General features: G+C 40.9%; 1 protein-coding gene across 7 annotated transcripts in view; it reads left to right on the top strand.

The window, feature by feature from the left end:
• LOC124606775 (probable phospholipid-transporting ATPase IA) overlaps window positions 1–13,991 on the top strand; it is a 642,579-nt gene that overhangs the window by 390,571 nt on the left and 238,017 nt on the right. For all 7 annotated transcript variants that reach the window (XR_006978725.1, XR_006978722.1, XR_006978723.1 and 4 more), the window contains exon 2: window positions 4,023–4,240. Coding sequence is in view for 3 of the 7 variants with exons in the window: in XM_047138832.1 (XP_046994788.1) it covers window positions 4,023–4,240 (218 nt within the window). In the remaining 4 variants the exon portion in view is untranslated. The remainder of the gene's footprint in view (window positions 1–4,022; window positions 4,241–13,991) is intronic.

Genomic DNA, 13,991 nt, shown 5'->3' with positions numbered 1-13,991 from the left:
ATACAAGCCGCGTTGATGCTACGTGCACCGTGGACACAAAGAAGACCAAATGTTTCAATAATAGAAGAACTTAAAATCACCAGAATATTATCTTCTCGTGTCAGTCAAAGATACCTTCAGTTCCTTGGGCACATCTCGAGAAGGAAAGGGGATAATTGAGAGAAGACTATAGTGCAAGGAAAAACTGAGGGCAGAAGACCAAGAGGGAGAGCAGCAAGCAGATGGCTGGATCAAGCGAAGAAGATTACCAGCCTACCTCTTCACATCATGTTAAGAAAGACCGAAGATCCCTGTGAATGGAGACATCTGTCTGAAGTTTCAACTACGTAAGAATGAATGAGGAAGTGAGGTCATGACACTCAGCAATGAGTAAAACGACTAATGAGAATGAGACCCTCTTGTAATCACCAACCCTACAAGATATTATTGTCAGTTGTGTTGCCGACCGAGGTGGCCGAGCGGTTCTAGGCGCTACAGTCTGGAACCGCGCGACCGTTACGGTCGCAAGTTCGATTCCTACCTCGGGCATGGGTGAGTGTGATGTCCTTAGGTTAGTTAGGTTTAAGTAGTTCTAAGTTCTAGGGGACTGATGACCTCAGAAGTTAAGTCCCATAGTGCTCAGAGCCATTTGAACCATCACTTGTGTTATCGCCTTTTTGACTGTTGACATATGACGGGGTCTGCTAGACCGCGCCTCGTGAAGTACGGACCTTCTTTCGTCAGTTCAGTACAAAATGTGTTAGCAAGAATGTGACAATTTTACACACTCTAAGTTCGATGAAATTTTTAGTCAGTGTATGGAGAATGATGTCAATGATATAGAACAAGAAGTAGACGAAGAAGACAACGATTTTTCAGTAGCCAGTGATCAAATTTCTGCTAGCGAACAAGAGAAACATTCAGAGGAAGAACTTCAAGATAATGGTGATGAGGACCTTTCTGTTTCTCCAACAAAATACTTGGTGTTGGTTAAAATTAAATGTGTTCTGGGTGGTGGTAAAGAAAGATGTAGATCTCAGTACTGAATATTAATTTTGCAGCCTTTCTTTTTCTAGCTGTCGAGTTCAGTTTTTATATGCAAGTTTAAACCCCGGAAATTAGTTTTATGTGAAAATTTGCTTTCTACAGAGATACTATAATTTTTCAGAACGTAAAATTTAGTTATCTAACAATTCGTTTTGTGTACTACTGAAAAAGCTTGACAAAAGTATGTGATTTTTGCTTGATACAAAATAAAATACTGTTGACTTTATTTAGTGCAATACAATCAACAAAGAGTATTTAAACATCACTTATATAGTTGTAACCATAAATGTTATATAACATAAATTAAATTTTCAAGTGATTTACAGTTTAAATCTTGGTTTAAAGATAGGGCTCTCGGAGACCACACCCCGTAGTACACGTTACAGAAAAGTCACCTCGTGAGTTATGGGTTAATACTTGGTGCTATGGTAAGTGCCATGTACGTAACAGTGATTTGCTGAGTATACTTGTAGAAGCAGACCCACTCCAACGTGGACATAGCTAGACGAAACATAACTACACAACCATCCTTAATAAACAGACTCATTCAGACAGCCACATTGCCACTCAGTGGCGATTCGTCACATGTCATTCATCGATGTTTGAGCGATCAGCAATCCATAGCTACGAATTGCCACACTGACACATCGCGCGAACGGACAACGAGTTACTGCGATCCGTTATTCGTTTGGGGGGGGGGGGGGGTCTTAATATGTCATAATTATATCTGACAATATTTTAAAAATATGGAAACCAGTCCTAATTCATAATTGAAGGTTACAGATATAAAAAGTGTCGGATCATTGACGAACTATGGTGAATACGCAATTCCTCAAGCAGGGGACTTTACGCATGGTTTTCACGTTTTGTAGTTGGATATGGCTGAAGTGCACAGTACCGCTGGGTGATGATTTCTACCGAATTCACTGCGGAGTAGACTAATATTTAGAAAGGGAAGTGCTTGGTAGAAACGGGATGGGAGTGGCGCAAGTTCATTGAGTATAAAGGAGTGATGGTGATTACGAGTCCGCCATTTTCTGTTCTCAACATGGCAACAAGACACACTGTGGTTTTAACATATGTATAATACGCAGTATTGCAATAGCGCAGTGATGCTGTCAAAGTACAGTGTAATTGTAACAAGCCGAGCTTCAGCGAAATTCCAGAACTGTCAAGTAGGACAACATACCACTGCACTTTGCTCGACGATATTCAAAAGCAAAGATGATACCGGAAACTTGACTTTATTTACTGTCAGCATTTCCGTTGTAGTTTCAGATTTCTGAATAGCGAAAACATTTTAATTCTGATAATGTTACATGCTTCATAGCCTGCTTGTAACAACTATGAGAGTTGGGACGCACAATTAACACCTCTGATCGTCCACGTTTAGTTTTATGTTGAGATCGGAAGTGTTATGAATGTTAAACTCAAAAGGAAGAGCGAAGTTATCGGGTATTTCTTGTTTTAAGGGAAATGCAGAGGACAAACTGGCTGTTACAGCTTCCTGATGGACCGATCCCAGAGTTTACATTCGGCTGGAAGAAGTTACGCAGATGAAGTGACAATTGAACTACGGATATTCAGTTAGTTTACGTTAGTTCACTCACTAGAAGGAATACAAGTCGTAGAAGTTTTTGAATGTCACTGTCATTACATAGTCACGGATTGAGAAATGTCTTTTACGTAAATATACGTTACATGTGGATTCATCATGATAAACACACCTCATTAATTCGATTCTACTGCTCGATGTCGCACAGAAAATAAAATACCGGTAGTTCCTTCACTTTGCTCTTCATGTTCACACATAAAAACTACCGTACGAACAGATAAAATGGATAACTAGAAAGAAACCGTAGGTGTGACCTGTGATTTCTCCCTATTAAATAGAGATGTATACTGCTACAGTGCAATTTACTTACCCTTGATTCTTAAAAGACAAATTTTTGTTGGAAACTCATGGGGGTGTTTACATTAGTGACCAATGCAATTTGCCACAAATAAAAAGAAAAAAAAGGGGGGGGGGCAGCTGAGATATTTATAAATTGTAGAGTGCAGCAATCAGTCGTTCTTTTTAGATTTTATTATGCAAATCCGGATTTCGGCTAGTACCTAGCTATTCTCAATGCGCTGTTTTTTTTATTCTCAATGCATGTAAGTCCCTGTTGTTCTGGCGTCAGTCTCAGTTCTTCAAATATTGAGGTATACTGAGACGAATATTGAAGCTGTCATTAAGTCTTGGTGCATTTGAGTTATTATGAAGACTTATTAAATGATACTAGTGAGGTAAATATTTAAGCATCAATAACCACTACAAGAAGGCTACAGGTAGAGTAAGAGAATACCCCTCATCCCATGAAATCTTTGTGTTGGTGGCATACTGATCTGAAGTGTAGCTCGAGGTCTAGTTAGAGTGGAATGTAGACATAGTAAGACTACAGTATGACAGGGCTCCTTGTCCCATGAAATCTTTGTTGTCGTGGCAAACTGGTCTGATTTGTAGACTGAAGTGTAGCGTAGACTGTCAATTTGTTTACATGTTCACATATGTAATCAGTGTGAATGTGCCGTCAAGATGGTGCTATCCAATCTGTAGTGTGGGTATCAAACACACACATTTTTGGTATAAAAACTAAAACCACAAAGTAAATTAAAAAAAAAAAGCTGTCTGAAGTTATAGACAAATCTCTTAAGAGTATTTTGGTTCACATCACATGCTACACACAAACAATGCGTCATCTATGTAAGATGAAACTGTTACTCAGTTTGGGATGCCTGCAGCAAACAAAATAATGGGAAATCAACCTCAGATATTCCAATGTAAATGTTTTTGTGTTCAGGTCATGTATGCCTTTAGTTTTTATTGTTCTTTACTAATCATTTGTAATTATTACAGAATGAATAAATCAGTAGACAACAAAGAATACCTGTTACAGAAAATGTATACTGGTAATGTCACTGACAGTCGTATTTTGATATTTCTCTTTTTCTAGATGAAGATGTGGAGACGACTTCGGGCATCACGGAGGAAGTGGAAGGAGGTCTAGTGGAGCACCGAATTATATTTGTGAACCGTCCACAACCAAGCAAATACTGCAGTAATCACATCTCCACTGCCAAATACAACATGCTCTCTTTTGTACCAAGCTTCCTTTTTGAGCAGTTTCGGCGTTACTCCAACATCTTTTTTCTGTTCATCGCACTGTTGCAGGTTTGTTAAAAAATGTATGCAAGTTATTATTTTTACACTCACTCGTGAGCTGAGTTTTTAGTATAAGTAGCTGATTATACCAGTAGGCCTATGTCAGTTGCTCAAAATAGCCTACTTTGTTTATAACTTAATGATTTTCTACCATTTATATTGAATTGTGCCTGATTTGTGTATTTATCCCATTTTCTGGTAAAAATAACAGAAAACATAAATATTAAAGCTGCTTCTACGATGAAATTATTTGTGTTGTGTAGGCTGATGTGCAACAGAAGAGACAGTAGTTCTTCATACTGAAGAAGTAGTGTCAATATTGGGAGTGCATATGCTATGCTTTCATAGGCACACCAGAATTTTATGACAATGAAATGAAGTGACATTGTGTATTAGGAAGATGAGGGACATGATCATCATGCAGGATAAGAGTCAGAAAAATTAATATTATTCACTTCCACTAAAGGGTGAGATTGGAGGCAGGGCAATGTTAGGGGTAGAATTGTTAAAAAGGAAACAGTTAGAAAAGAAATAACAACAAGTGATCAAGAGAGAGGAAGGAAAGGCACTGCATTGAAAAGTAAGAGAATGAAAGTAGAAAGTGAAAGTAAAAGGGGACAGGGATGGAAGTAAATGAAGAAAATTAGAGAAAGCAAGACTGAGATAGAATGTAAATTGATTGAGGATGCAGTATGAGTAGATACTGAAGCTCTAGTGTTGATGAGACACAGTCTGTGCTGTTCATATTTGCAGTCTAGAAGAGTTATTGCTGTGGGGTGGATAAATAAGACCAACTCATTAGATTGATCAGCATGTATGTTGCTGATGCAGTTAGTTCAAAAATGCACAAGAGCAGTTGCTGTAGGAAAAAAAATTAGTGTAGCTGATGTGTTTATTAATCCAGTAGGTGAACACTCCCAATACCAGCTCTTTTCTGAATTTCCTAGATTAGTATTGCCCTTAAAACATATCTTTCAATCCCGCAATCCTTGCCTCAACCTCCTTTATTCCCTGGCCCCATGTCTTCATTCCATTAATCTTTGTAAAAGTGCACTTATGTATTGGTGGCTTTTCCATTGTGTGTTTCTGTTTGTAGCAGTTCACATGATGATTCTGGGGAAGTTGAATGACAGTTCATGATTGAGGTCTAGGTAGCCAATGACATTCTCATCAGTAATTTCCTATGGTTCATTAATCAAGTTAGCTGGTGTTCTGTTGTATAAGGTTAGAATGTAACCACGTCATTGGAATTTTTGGCAAAATCAGATATAAGATGTGCAAGTAGATTATTATAGTGACGAATGTGTATGCCGGGTTACACTGAACATCAATTTATTACAGTAATCTCATTTTCGTTGTAAGATCCATTGGCTTTGCCGACTCAAAAGCAAATGATCACATTCCAGTCAGATCAGTCTGTCACTACAACCATGTTTTTTGCTTTCACATTTATTGGTTTCGCCATTCACAACCAAATTATCACGTTACAACCTAACCTAGGCTCTGGCTTCCCTAGGTCAGTCTGTCACCTCACCTTGGTTTTTCCAGTCATCAAAGAATTATAAAAATCAGTACACAAACTTAAAATTGATAATAATTAGATCAGTAAAAGCTGTTCTGGCTCTCTCCATATCGATAAGTTCTAATCACTCCATAACTTCTGCCAAAATAAATCATTAAATTCAGCAATTCTCATTGGCTGCCGTATGCTATCATACGATTGGCTATGACCAATCTCAGTGAATTACCAACATATGCACATGATGCAAGAGCTCCCATTGTTGTAAATAACCTTTACCCCTTTAACCTACACCCTCTATGTCCTCTCTGCAGCAGTCTCCGTCTTCCTCTGTGGTACCCTTGCCCTCTTTCTGTATGTGTGTGTGTGTGTGTGTGTGTGTGTGTGTGTGTGTGTGGGTGTGTGTGTGTGTGTGTGTGGGTGTGTGTAAAACTACCGAGGTTTCGGTCACTGCTGCAAGTGACCGAAACATTGTAGTTCTACATGTTGAAAATGCAGTCACAAACCCAGAAAAAAATTATTGCCTGTGACAGTGGCTGCAGAAGCCTACATTTATATGCACTCAATATCTTATTTATGTGGTAAGTGGTTACTTCTACTCCTTCCATTAGATAATGCATATGTCAAAAAGCACCATGGAATTAATTGTAAGTTTGGTGTGGTGATTGTACATTCAAACATAACATTATAGAATGGGAGGAGAAAGTTGTCAGGGTCATCAGTTATTTTTCCTCGTTTGGTTTTGTATGTATCATTACAGCTGCTTCACACCACAAGACTGGAATCTTTAATATGGAATGCAGACCACCAAGAGTACAGAGTCTTTCATAAGAGACTCCAGTGAGTACTACAACAGAATAGTGCTTTTGTACAAGACAGAATGCTGGTTTTTGTTGCTTATTGGAAACATTTTACAATAAAGAGATAGTAAATACAGGGAAAGTATATGACTGTATTGTAGTTTCAGAAATGGACTTTAAGTAAGAAGAGTACTGGGCAGAGCTGGACATCAGGAAAACAGTGCGCAAAAGAAACAGAAGCCAAATTAAGTTATACAAACTCAAATAATTATTGAACACATTAGGGTCAATTTGTGAAGAAGACTGTGAAGATACCAGGCAGATGAAAAAGAAATGAGAAACATAATGAAAATGTCTCAAAAGGAAAATTCACTGGAGAAAACTATAAAATTACAGAGAGGCAGAATGGCTGGCCAGTATTTACCTCCAGGGGATCAAATTCCAGTACTATCAGTACACCCATTTGGAAGTGAACAAACTGTTTCTAGCTTATGGAATTACTAAATCCTTCCTCATGGAGGAAAGAAAGAGAGGCTGGGAAAGTTTAGAAAGGAAGAATAGATCCCTCAGATCAGAGATGAGTTTCTCCTCGTCTTCACATGTCAGTCCCTTTTATCCTATTCTTTATTTGCCGTTGACCACAAGCTTAGAATAGGCTCTCTCGGTGACAGCATGTTACAGTTACTATCAAAATATTAATATTAATGTTCTGATTACATGTTGCCATTTATTATTGTCCACTTCTCCACTTATCTTTGACAGATGTGCAGAAACATGCTAGGCAGCAATGGTGTATGGAATGATGTCATTGGGGACAGGAATGTCATCAGATAGCATCCAGGTTCTGTTTGTTCGAAAATGATGGTCGCATTTTGGTTCGCCGCAGACATCACAGTGACTGCATTTGCACAAGACATATAGTGCTAGCTCAAAACATTATGATGTGGGCTGCTATTGGGTACAACCAAAACTCTCAGTTGGTACACACCCAGGGCACTGTGACCAGTGTGACCTACGTGAATGACATCCTGTGGCCCATAGCCATACACTTCCTGCACAACACCAGACACTGTTTTTCAGTAAGAAAATGCACAACTCCATATTGCAGTATGAACACATGCCTTCTTGGCAGCCTTTTGCCCCGACCCGCTAGCTAACAAGACTTGCCACCAATCAAAAATGTGTGGAATATGGTGAAATGACTGGTGCAGTGCTGTGACCCAGTGCCAACCACCACAGTTGAACTTTTGAATCAGATGAATGCAGCATGGATGCCTATACCACAGGACACCATTCATGCCTTATATGCATCAATGCCATCACACGTAGAACAAGTTATTAGGGCTCATGGCATACCCTATGCCTTCTAGGCTACACAACACATGATGAACCAAGATGACTAAAATGCTAATCGTTTCTGTAGAATATACTAATGTACATGTCCTGTGAATATGAACATCCTATCTCTAGTCATTCAAGGTGTTCTGTTTGTTCTGAAATTAGTGTGTTTGTTGCATCTCATATGTACCTTTCACATGGTACTTTTTTCAACTTATATGGGCTCAGCTTTGTAACACATTTTATTTCTATGGTAATCATTGTAAACCAAATCCCCCTGCTCACCCCTCAGTTATCCTCACATTTAAATATTCAATACAGGATGAGCGTGCTTTCTTTAATTTCTGCTAATTCTTTTGTATACAAAGTTAAGTTTTGTATTGTTATGTTTACCCGAAGAGCTAACTTTTATTAATGGGGAACAAGAGTACCATAAGTCATAATATTTATTTAAAAAAATCATTTTCATCTTTTCAGATTTTCCTGTTTGATACTCGTATACAGAGTCCTAATTTGTGTTCTTCAACTTGTCAATAAATAACATAATGTGCACCTCTTTCTGCCCTCGTGCCCATGTCACATTAAATTCATTGGAATAAATTGTTTGGTTATGATAAAATGTAAAAGTAATGGATCATGATCTGCGAAAGCTACTTAGGCCAAAGTAGCAACATATTCATCTCTAAGTAAATTAACTATAATATTATCTAGGCATCGATCATTACGAGTAGGATATCTGGCATCTGCTGCCGTGGAGGTCGAATGCCCACCAGAGGAGGTGGAAATAGATGTCTGTTAGGGGGCACAACATCTGGGCAGCTCTGTGCTAGCATGGTGGATGTGCCACTCTCTCACTCCTCAGTGTGCCCCCTGCCGCCGTTGGATAAGCAGCTGCAGCAGCAAGTCGTATACTCCTAGCTCACTCATTTGTTACATAGTTTAATTCTTAATTTCTTTGCGTGTTTTTGGTACTTGCATTGTTTAATTCATAAATTTCGGGCGTATTATAGTATTTGAGAGTTGTAGCATCGCGTTTTAGTACCTGAATAATGTAAAATCGCGTAGTCTCCTTCCGCCACCAAGCAGTGTGTCAGCAGTGCGCAAGTAGCAGCATTACTGCATTTACTAGGCAATCTTGTATTTTAATAACCGTTTAAATTTTGTGTCGATTTGTTTGTGCTCTCTGTAGATTAGTTCAGACGTTCTTTGCACAACAGTTTTTAGCATGGATAGGGACTGCAACTGTTGTGTTCGGATGCAGGCTGAGTTGGCATCCCTTTGCTCCCAGCTTCAGGCAGTGTTGGCTTCGGTCACTCAGCTTGAGGCTGTTGCCAATGGGCATCACTGTGGGGGTCCGGATGGGCGTTTGTCGGGGACGGCCAGCTCGCCCCACGCATCCCCCGATCGGACTACGACTACGACTATGGTTGCCCGGGATACTGCCCGCATTGAGGCTGATCCTTCACCTGTGGTAGAGTGGGAGGTCGTCTCTAGGTGTGGCAGGGGGCGAAAGACATTCCGGAGGGCTGAACGGAAGGCCTCTCCAGTTTGTCTGACGAACCGGTTTCAGGCTCTGTCTCAGGGTGATACTGATCTTCAGCCTGACATGGCTGCTTGTCCTGTTCCAGAGGTTGCCCCTCAGTCTGCAAGATCCGGGCAGTCGCAGAGGGTGGGCTTACTGGTAGTTGGGAGCTCCAACGTCAGGTGCGTAATGGGGCCCCTTAGGGATATGGCAGCAAGAGAGGGGAAGAAAACCAATGTGCACTCCGTGTGCATACCGGGGGGAGTCATTCCAGATGTGGAAAGGGTCCTTCCGAATGCCATGAAGGGTACGGGGTGCACCCATCTGCAGCATCGTCGACAGGACTGACTGCGGACCTTTGGTACAGAGCCGAGTGGAGGGTCTGAATCAGAAGCTGAGACGGTTCTGCGACCGTGTGGGCTGCAGATTCCTCGACTTGCGCCATAGGGTGGTGGGGTTTGGGGTTCCGCTGGATATGTCAGGAGTCCACTACACGCAGCAAGCGGCTACGCGGGTAGCAGGGTTGTGTGGCGTGGACTGGGTAGTTTTTTAGGTTAGATGGCCTTGGGAAGTACAGAAAGGGCAACAGCCTCAACGGGTGCGGGGCAAAGTCAGGACATGCGGGGACCAAGCAGTAATCGGTATTGTAATTGTAAACTGTCGAAGCTGCGTTGGTAAAGTACCGGAACTTCAAGTGCTGATAGAAAGCACCGAAGCTGAAATTGTTATAGGTACAGAAAGCTGACTGAAGCCAGAGATAAATTCTGCCGAAATTTTTACAAAGGTACAGACGGTGTTTAGAAGGGATAGATTGCATGCAACCGGTGGTGGAGTGTTCATCGCTGTTAGTAGTAGTTTATCCTGTAGTGAAGTAGAAGTGGATAGTTCCTGTGAATTATTATGGGTGGAGGTTACTCTCAACAACCGAGCTAGGTTAATAATTGGCTCCTTTTACCAACTTCCCGACTCAGCAGCATTAGTGGCACAACAACTGAGAGAAAATTTGGAATACATTTCACATAAATTTTCTCAGCATGTTATAGTCTTAGGTGGAGATTTAAATTTACCAGATATAGACTGGGACACTCAGATGTTTAGGACGGGTGGTAGGGACAGAGCATCGAGTGACATTATACTGAGTGCACTCTCCGAAAATTGCCTCGAGCAATTAAACAGAGAGCCGACTCATGGAGATAACATCTTGGACCTACTGATAACAAACAGACCCGAACTTTTCGACTCTGTATGTGCAGAACAGGGAATCAGTGATCATAAGTCCGTTGCAGCATCCCTGAATATGGAAGTTAATAGAAATATAAAAAAAGGGAGGAAGGTTTATCTGTTTAGCAAGAGTAATAGAAGGCAGATTTCAGACTGCCTAACAGATCAAAACGAAAATTTCTGTTCCGACACTGACAATGTTGAGTGTTTATGGAAAAAGTTCAAGGCAATCGTAAAATGCGTTTTAGACAGGTACGTGCCGAGTAAAACTGTGAGGGACGGGAAAAACCCATCGTGGTACAACAACAAAGTTAGGAAACTACTGCGAAAGCAAAGAGAGCTTCACTCCAAGTTTAAACACAGCCAAAACCTCTCAGACAAACAGAAGCTAAATGATGTCAAAGTTAGCGTAAGGAGGGCTATGCATGAAGCGTTCAGTGAATTCGAAAGTAAAATTCTATGTACCGACTTGACAGAAAATCCTAGGAAGTTCTCGTCTTACGTTAAATCAGTAAGTGGCTCGAAACAGCATATCCAGACACTCCGGGATGATGATGGCATTGAAACAGAGGATGACACACGTAAAGCTGAAATACTAAACACCTTTTTCCAAAGCTGTTTCACAGAGGAAGACCGCACTGCAGTTCCTTCTCTAAATAATCGCACAAACGAAAAAATGGTTGGCATCGAAATAAGTGTCCAAGGAATAGAAAAACAACTGGAATCACTCAACAGAGGAAAGTCCACTGGACCTGACGGGATACCAATTCGATTCTACACAGAGTACGCGAAAGAACTTGCACCCCTTCTAACAGCCGTGTACCGCAAGTCTCTAGAGGAACGGAAGGTTCCAAATGATTGGAAAAGAGCACAGGCAGTCCCAGTCTTCAAGAAGGTTTGTCGAGCAGATGCGCAAAACTATAGACCTATATCTCTGACGTCGATCTGTTGTAGAATTTTAGAACATATTTTTTGCTCGAGTATCATGTCATTTTTGGAAACCCAGAATCTGCTCTGTAGGAATCAACATGGATTCCGGAAACAGCGATCACGTGAGAGCCAACTCGCTTTATTTGTCATGAGACCCAGAAAATATTAGATACAGGCTCCCAGGTAGATGCTATTTTTCTTGACTTCCGGAAGGCGTTCGATACAGTTCCGCACTGTCGCCTGATAAACAAAGTAAGAGCCTACGGAATATCAGACCAGCTGTGTGGCTGGATTGAAGAGTTTTTAGCAAACAGAGCACAGCATGTTGTTCTCAATGGAGAGACGTCTACAGACGTTAAAGTAACTTCTGGCGTGCCACAGGGTAGTGTTACGGGACCATTGCTTTTCACAATATATATAAATGACCTAGTAGGTAGAGTCGGAAGTTCCATGCGGCTTTTCGCGGATGATGCTGTAGTATACAGAGAAGTTGCAGCATTAGAAAATTGTAGCGAAATGCAGGAAGATCTGCAGCGGATAGGCACTTGGTGCAGGGAGTGGCGTATTGCGAATACATAGAAAGAAGGATCCCTTATTGTATGATTATATAACAGCGGAACAAACACTGGTAGCAGTTACTTCTGTAAAATATCTGGGAGTATGCGTGCGGAATGATTTGAAGTGGAATGATCATATAAAATTAATTGTTGGTAAGGTGGGTACCAGGTTGAGATTCATTGGGAGAGTCCCTAGAAAATGTAGTCCATCAACAAAGGAGGTGGCTTACAAAACACTCGTTCGACCTATACTTGAGTATTGCTCATCAGTGTGGGATCTGTACCAGATCGGGTTGACGGAGGAGATAGAGAAGATCCAAAGAAGAGCGGCGCGTTTCGTCACAGGGTTATTTGGTAACCGTGATAGTGTTACGGAAATGTTTAGCAAACTCAAGTGGCAGACTCTGCAAGAGAGGCGCTCTGAATCGCGGTGTAGCTTGCTGTCCAGGTTTCGAGAGGGTGCGTTTCTGGATGAGGTATCGAATATATTGCTTCCCCCTACTTATACCTCCCGAGGAGATCACGAATGTAAGATTAGAGAGATTAGAGTGCGCACGGAGGCTTTCATACAGTCGTTCTTCCCGCGAACCGTACGTGACTGGAACAGGGAAGGGAGGTACTGACAGTGGCACGTAAGGTGCCCTCTGCCACACACCGTTGGGTGGCTTGCGGAGTATAAATGTAGATGTAGATAAATATGGTGGCCAAAAGTGTTCCACATAGCAAGTATATAGGCAGCCGCCCAATTCACAGCTCGTCAATGCAGTGCTTGTGCGTGATATCATTGGATCTATCACCAGGCGATGTGGTGCAGTGGTTAACACACTGGACTCACTTTCGGGTGGACGACAGTTCAATCCCGTGTCCGACCATCCTGATTTAGGTTTTCCGTGATTTCCCTAAATCACTTCAGGCAAATGCCAGGATCGTTCCTTTGAAAGGGCACATCCAATGAGACCGATGACCTTGCTGTTTGGCCTCTTCCCCCAAATCAACCCAACCCATTGGATCTATCATTGCCGTACTAAGATTGCTTGATAACTACCTTGCTTGTCATGCAGTTACTCTCTTTTGTCAAGTCTCGAATTTGTGTCTCCGCTGCTTCAGGCCTTGTCGTTGTCATTGTGGTGAAGGCTTAGCTTATTGCCTCGTTGTCATCCGTGTTGTATGTTCTTGTTGTCATCTGTTGTTTGTCTGCACTCTGTCTATCACGATTTGCTTGCCTACCATTGGTTTGTGTTCCTCTTCCACCTGTTTCTCCATTTGTTAAGGAGCTCTGATGTGCATACCAATATCCAGCTGCGTGCGAATGTAGCAGGATGTTTATTGCTGCATTGCAAGTTTAAAGATTTTAAAATATTGTGTTTGAGTGACCTTTCCTTCCTTTCTAATTGTCCATGACCTATCCTTCTTTCCTCCCTGAGGAATGAACTAATAGTTTCAAAAGTGTGGGCTAATTTTTTCTCTTTAAAATGTTTCTACTGACAGTATTTACACAAAGGAAAATTCTATATGTGTTTCATGTAGGAAAATGGTATCACGAATATCTGAATAACCAGAAAGTGGGATGAAACCATAACAGAAACAAGAAAATGAAAATCAAAATTAAAGAGAAAGTAATTATATGAACCTGATATATTCTTTCAGTGTATGCATACTGAGATGTGTACCGTAGCAGAATATGAGCAATAGTCTGAGTAGAAAAATGTCAGCAAATTAACATAATTTGTATAATATCATTGAAAGACATAGTTAAACATATTTATTTTAATGAGAATGGAAACTGAAGAGACTGTTCAGCTGATTAAATTCCTTCTGTGTGTAAAAAAATAATGTGTTTGATGCTTTATCAGTTCCTGACAAAAAGTAGAAT

This window comes from Schistocerca americana, chromosome 3 (assembly GCF_021461395.2).
Source record: "Schistocerca americana isolate TAMUIC-IGC-003095 chromosome 3, iqSchAmer2.1, whole genome shotgun sequence".
NCBI classification, from domain to species: Eukaryota; Metazoa; Arthropoda; class Insecta; order Orthoptera; family Acrididae; genus Schistocerca; species Schistocerca americana.
The sequence above is the reverse complement of the archived record's forward strand: the minus strand, read 5'-3'. Positions and strand labels throughout refer to the sequence as shown.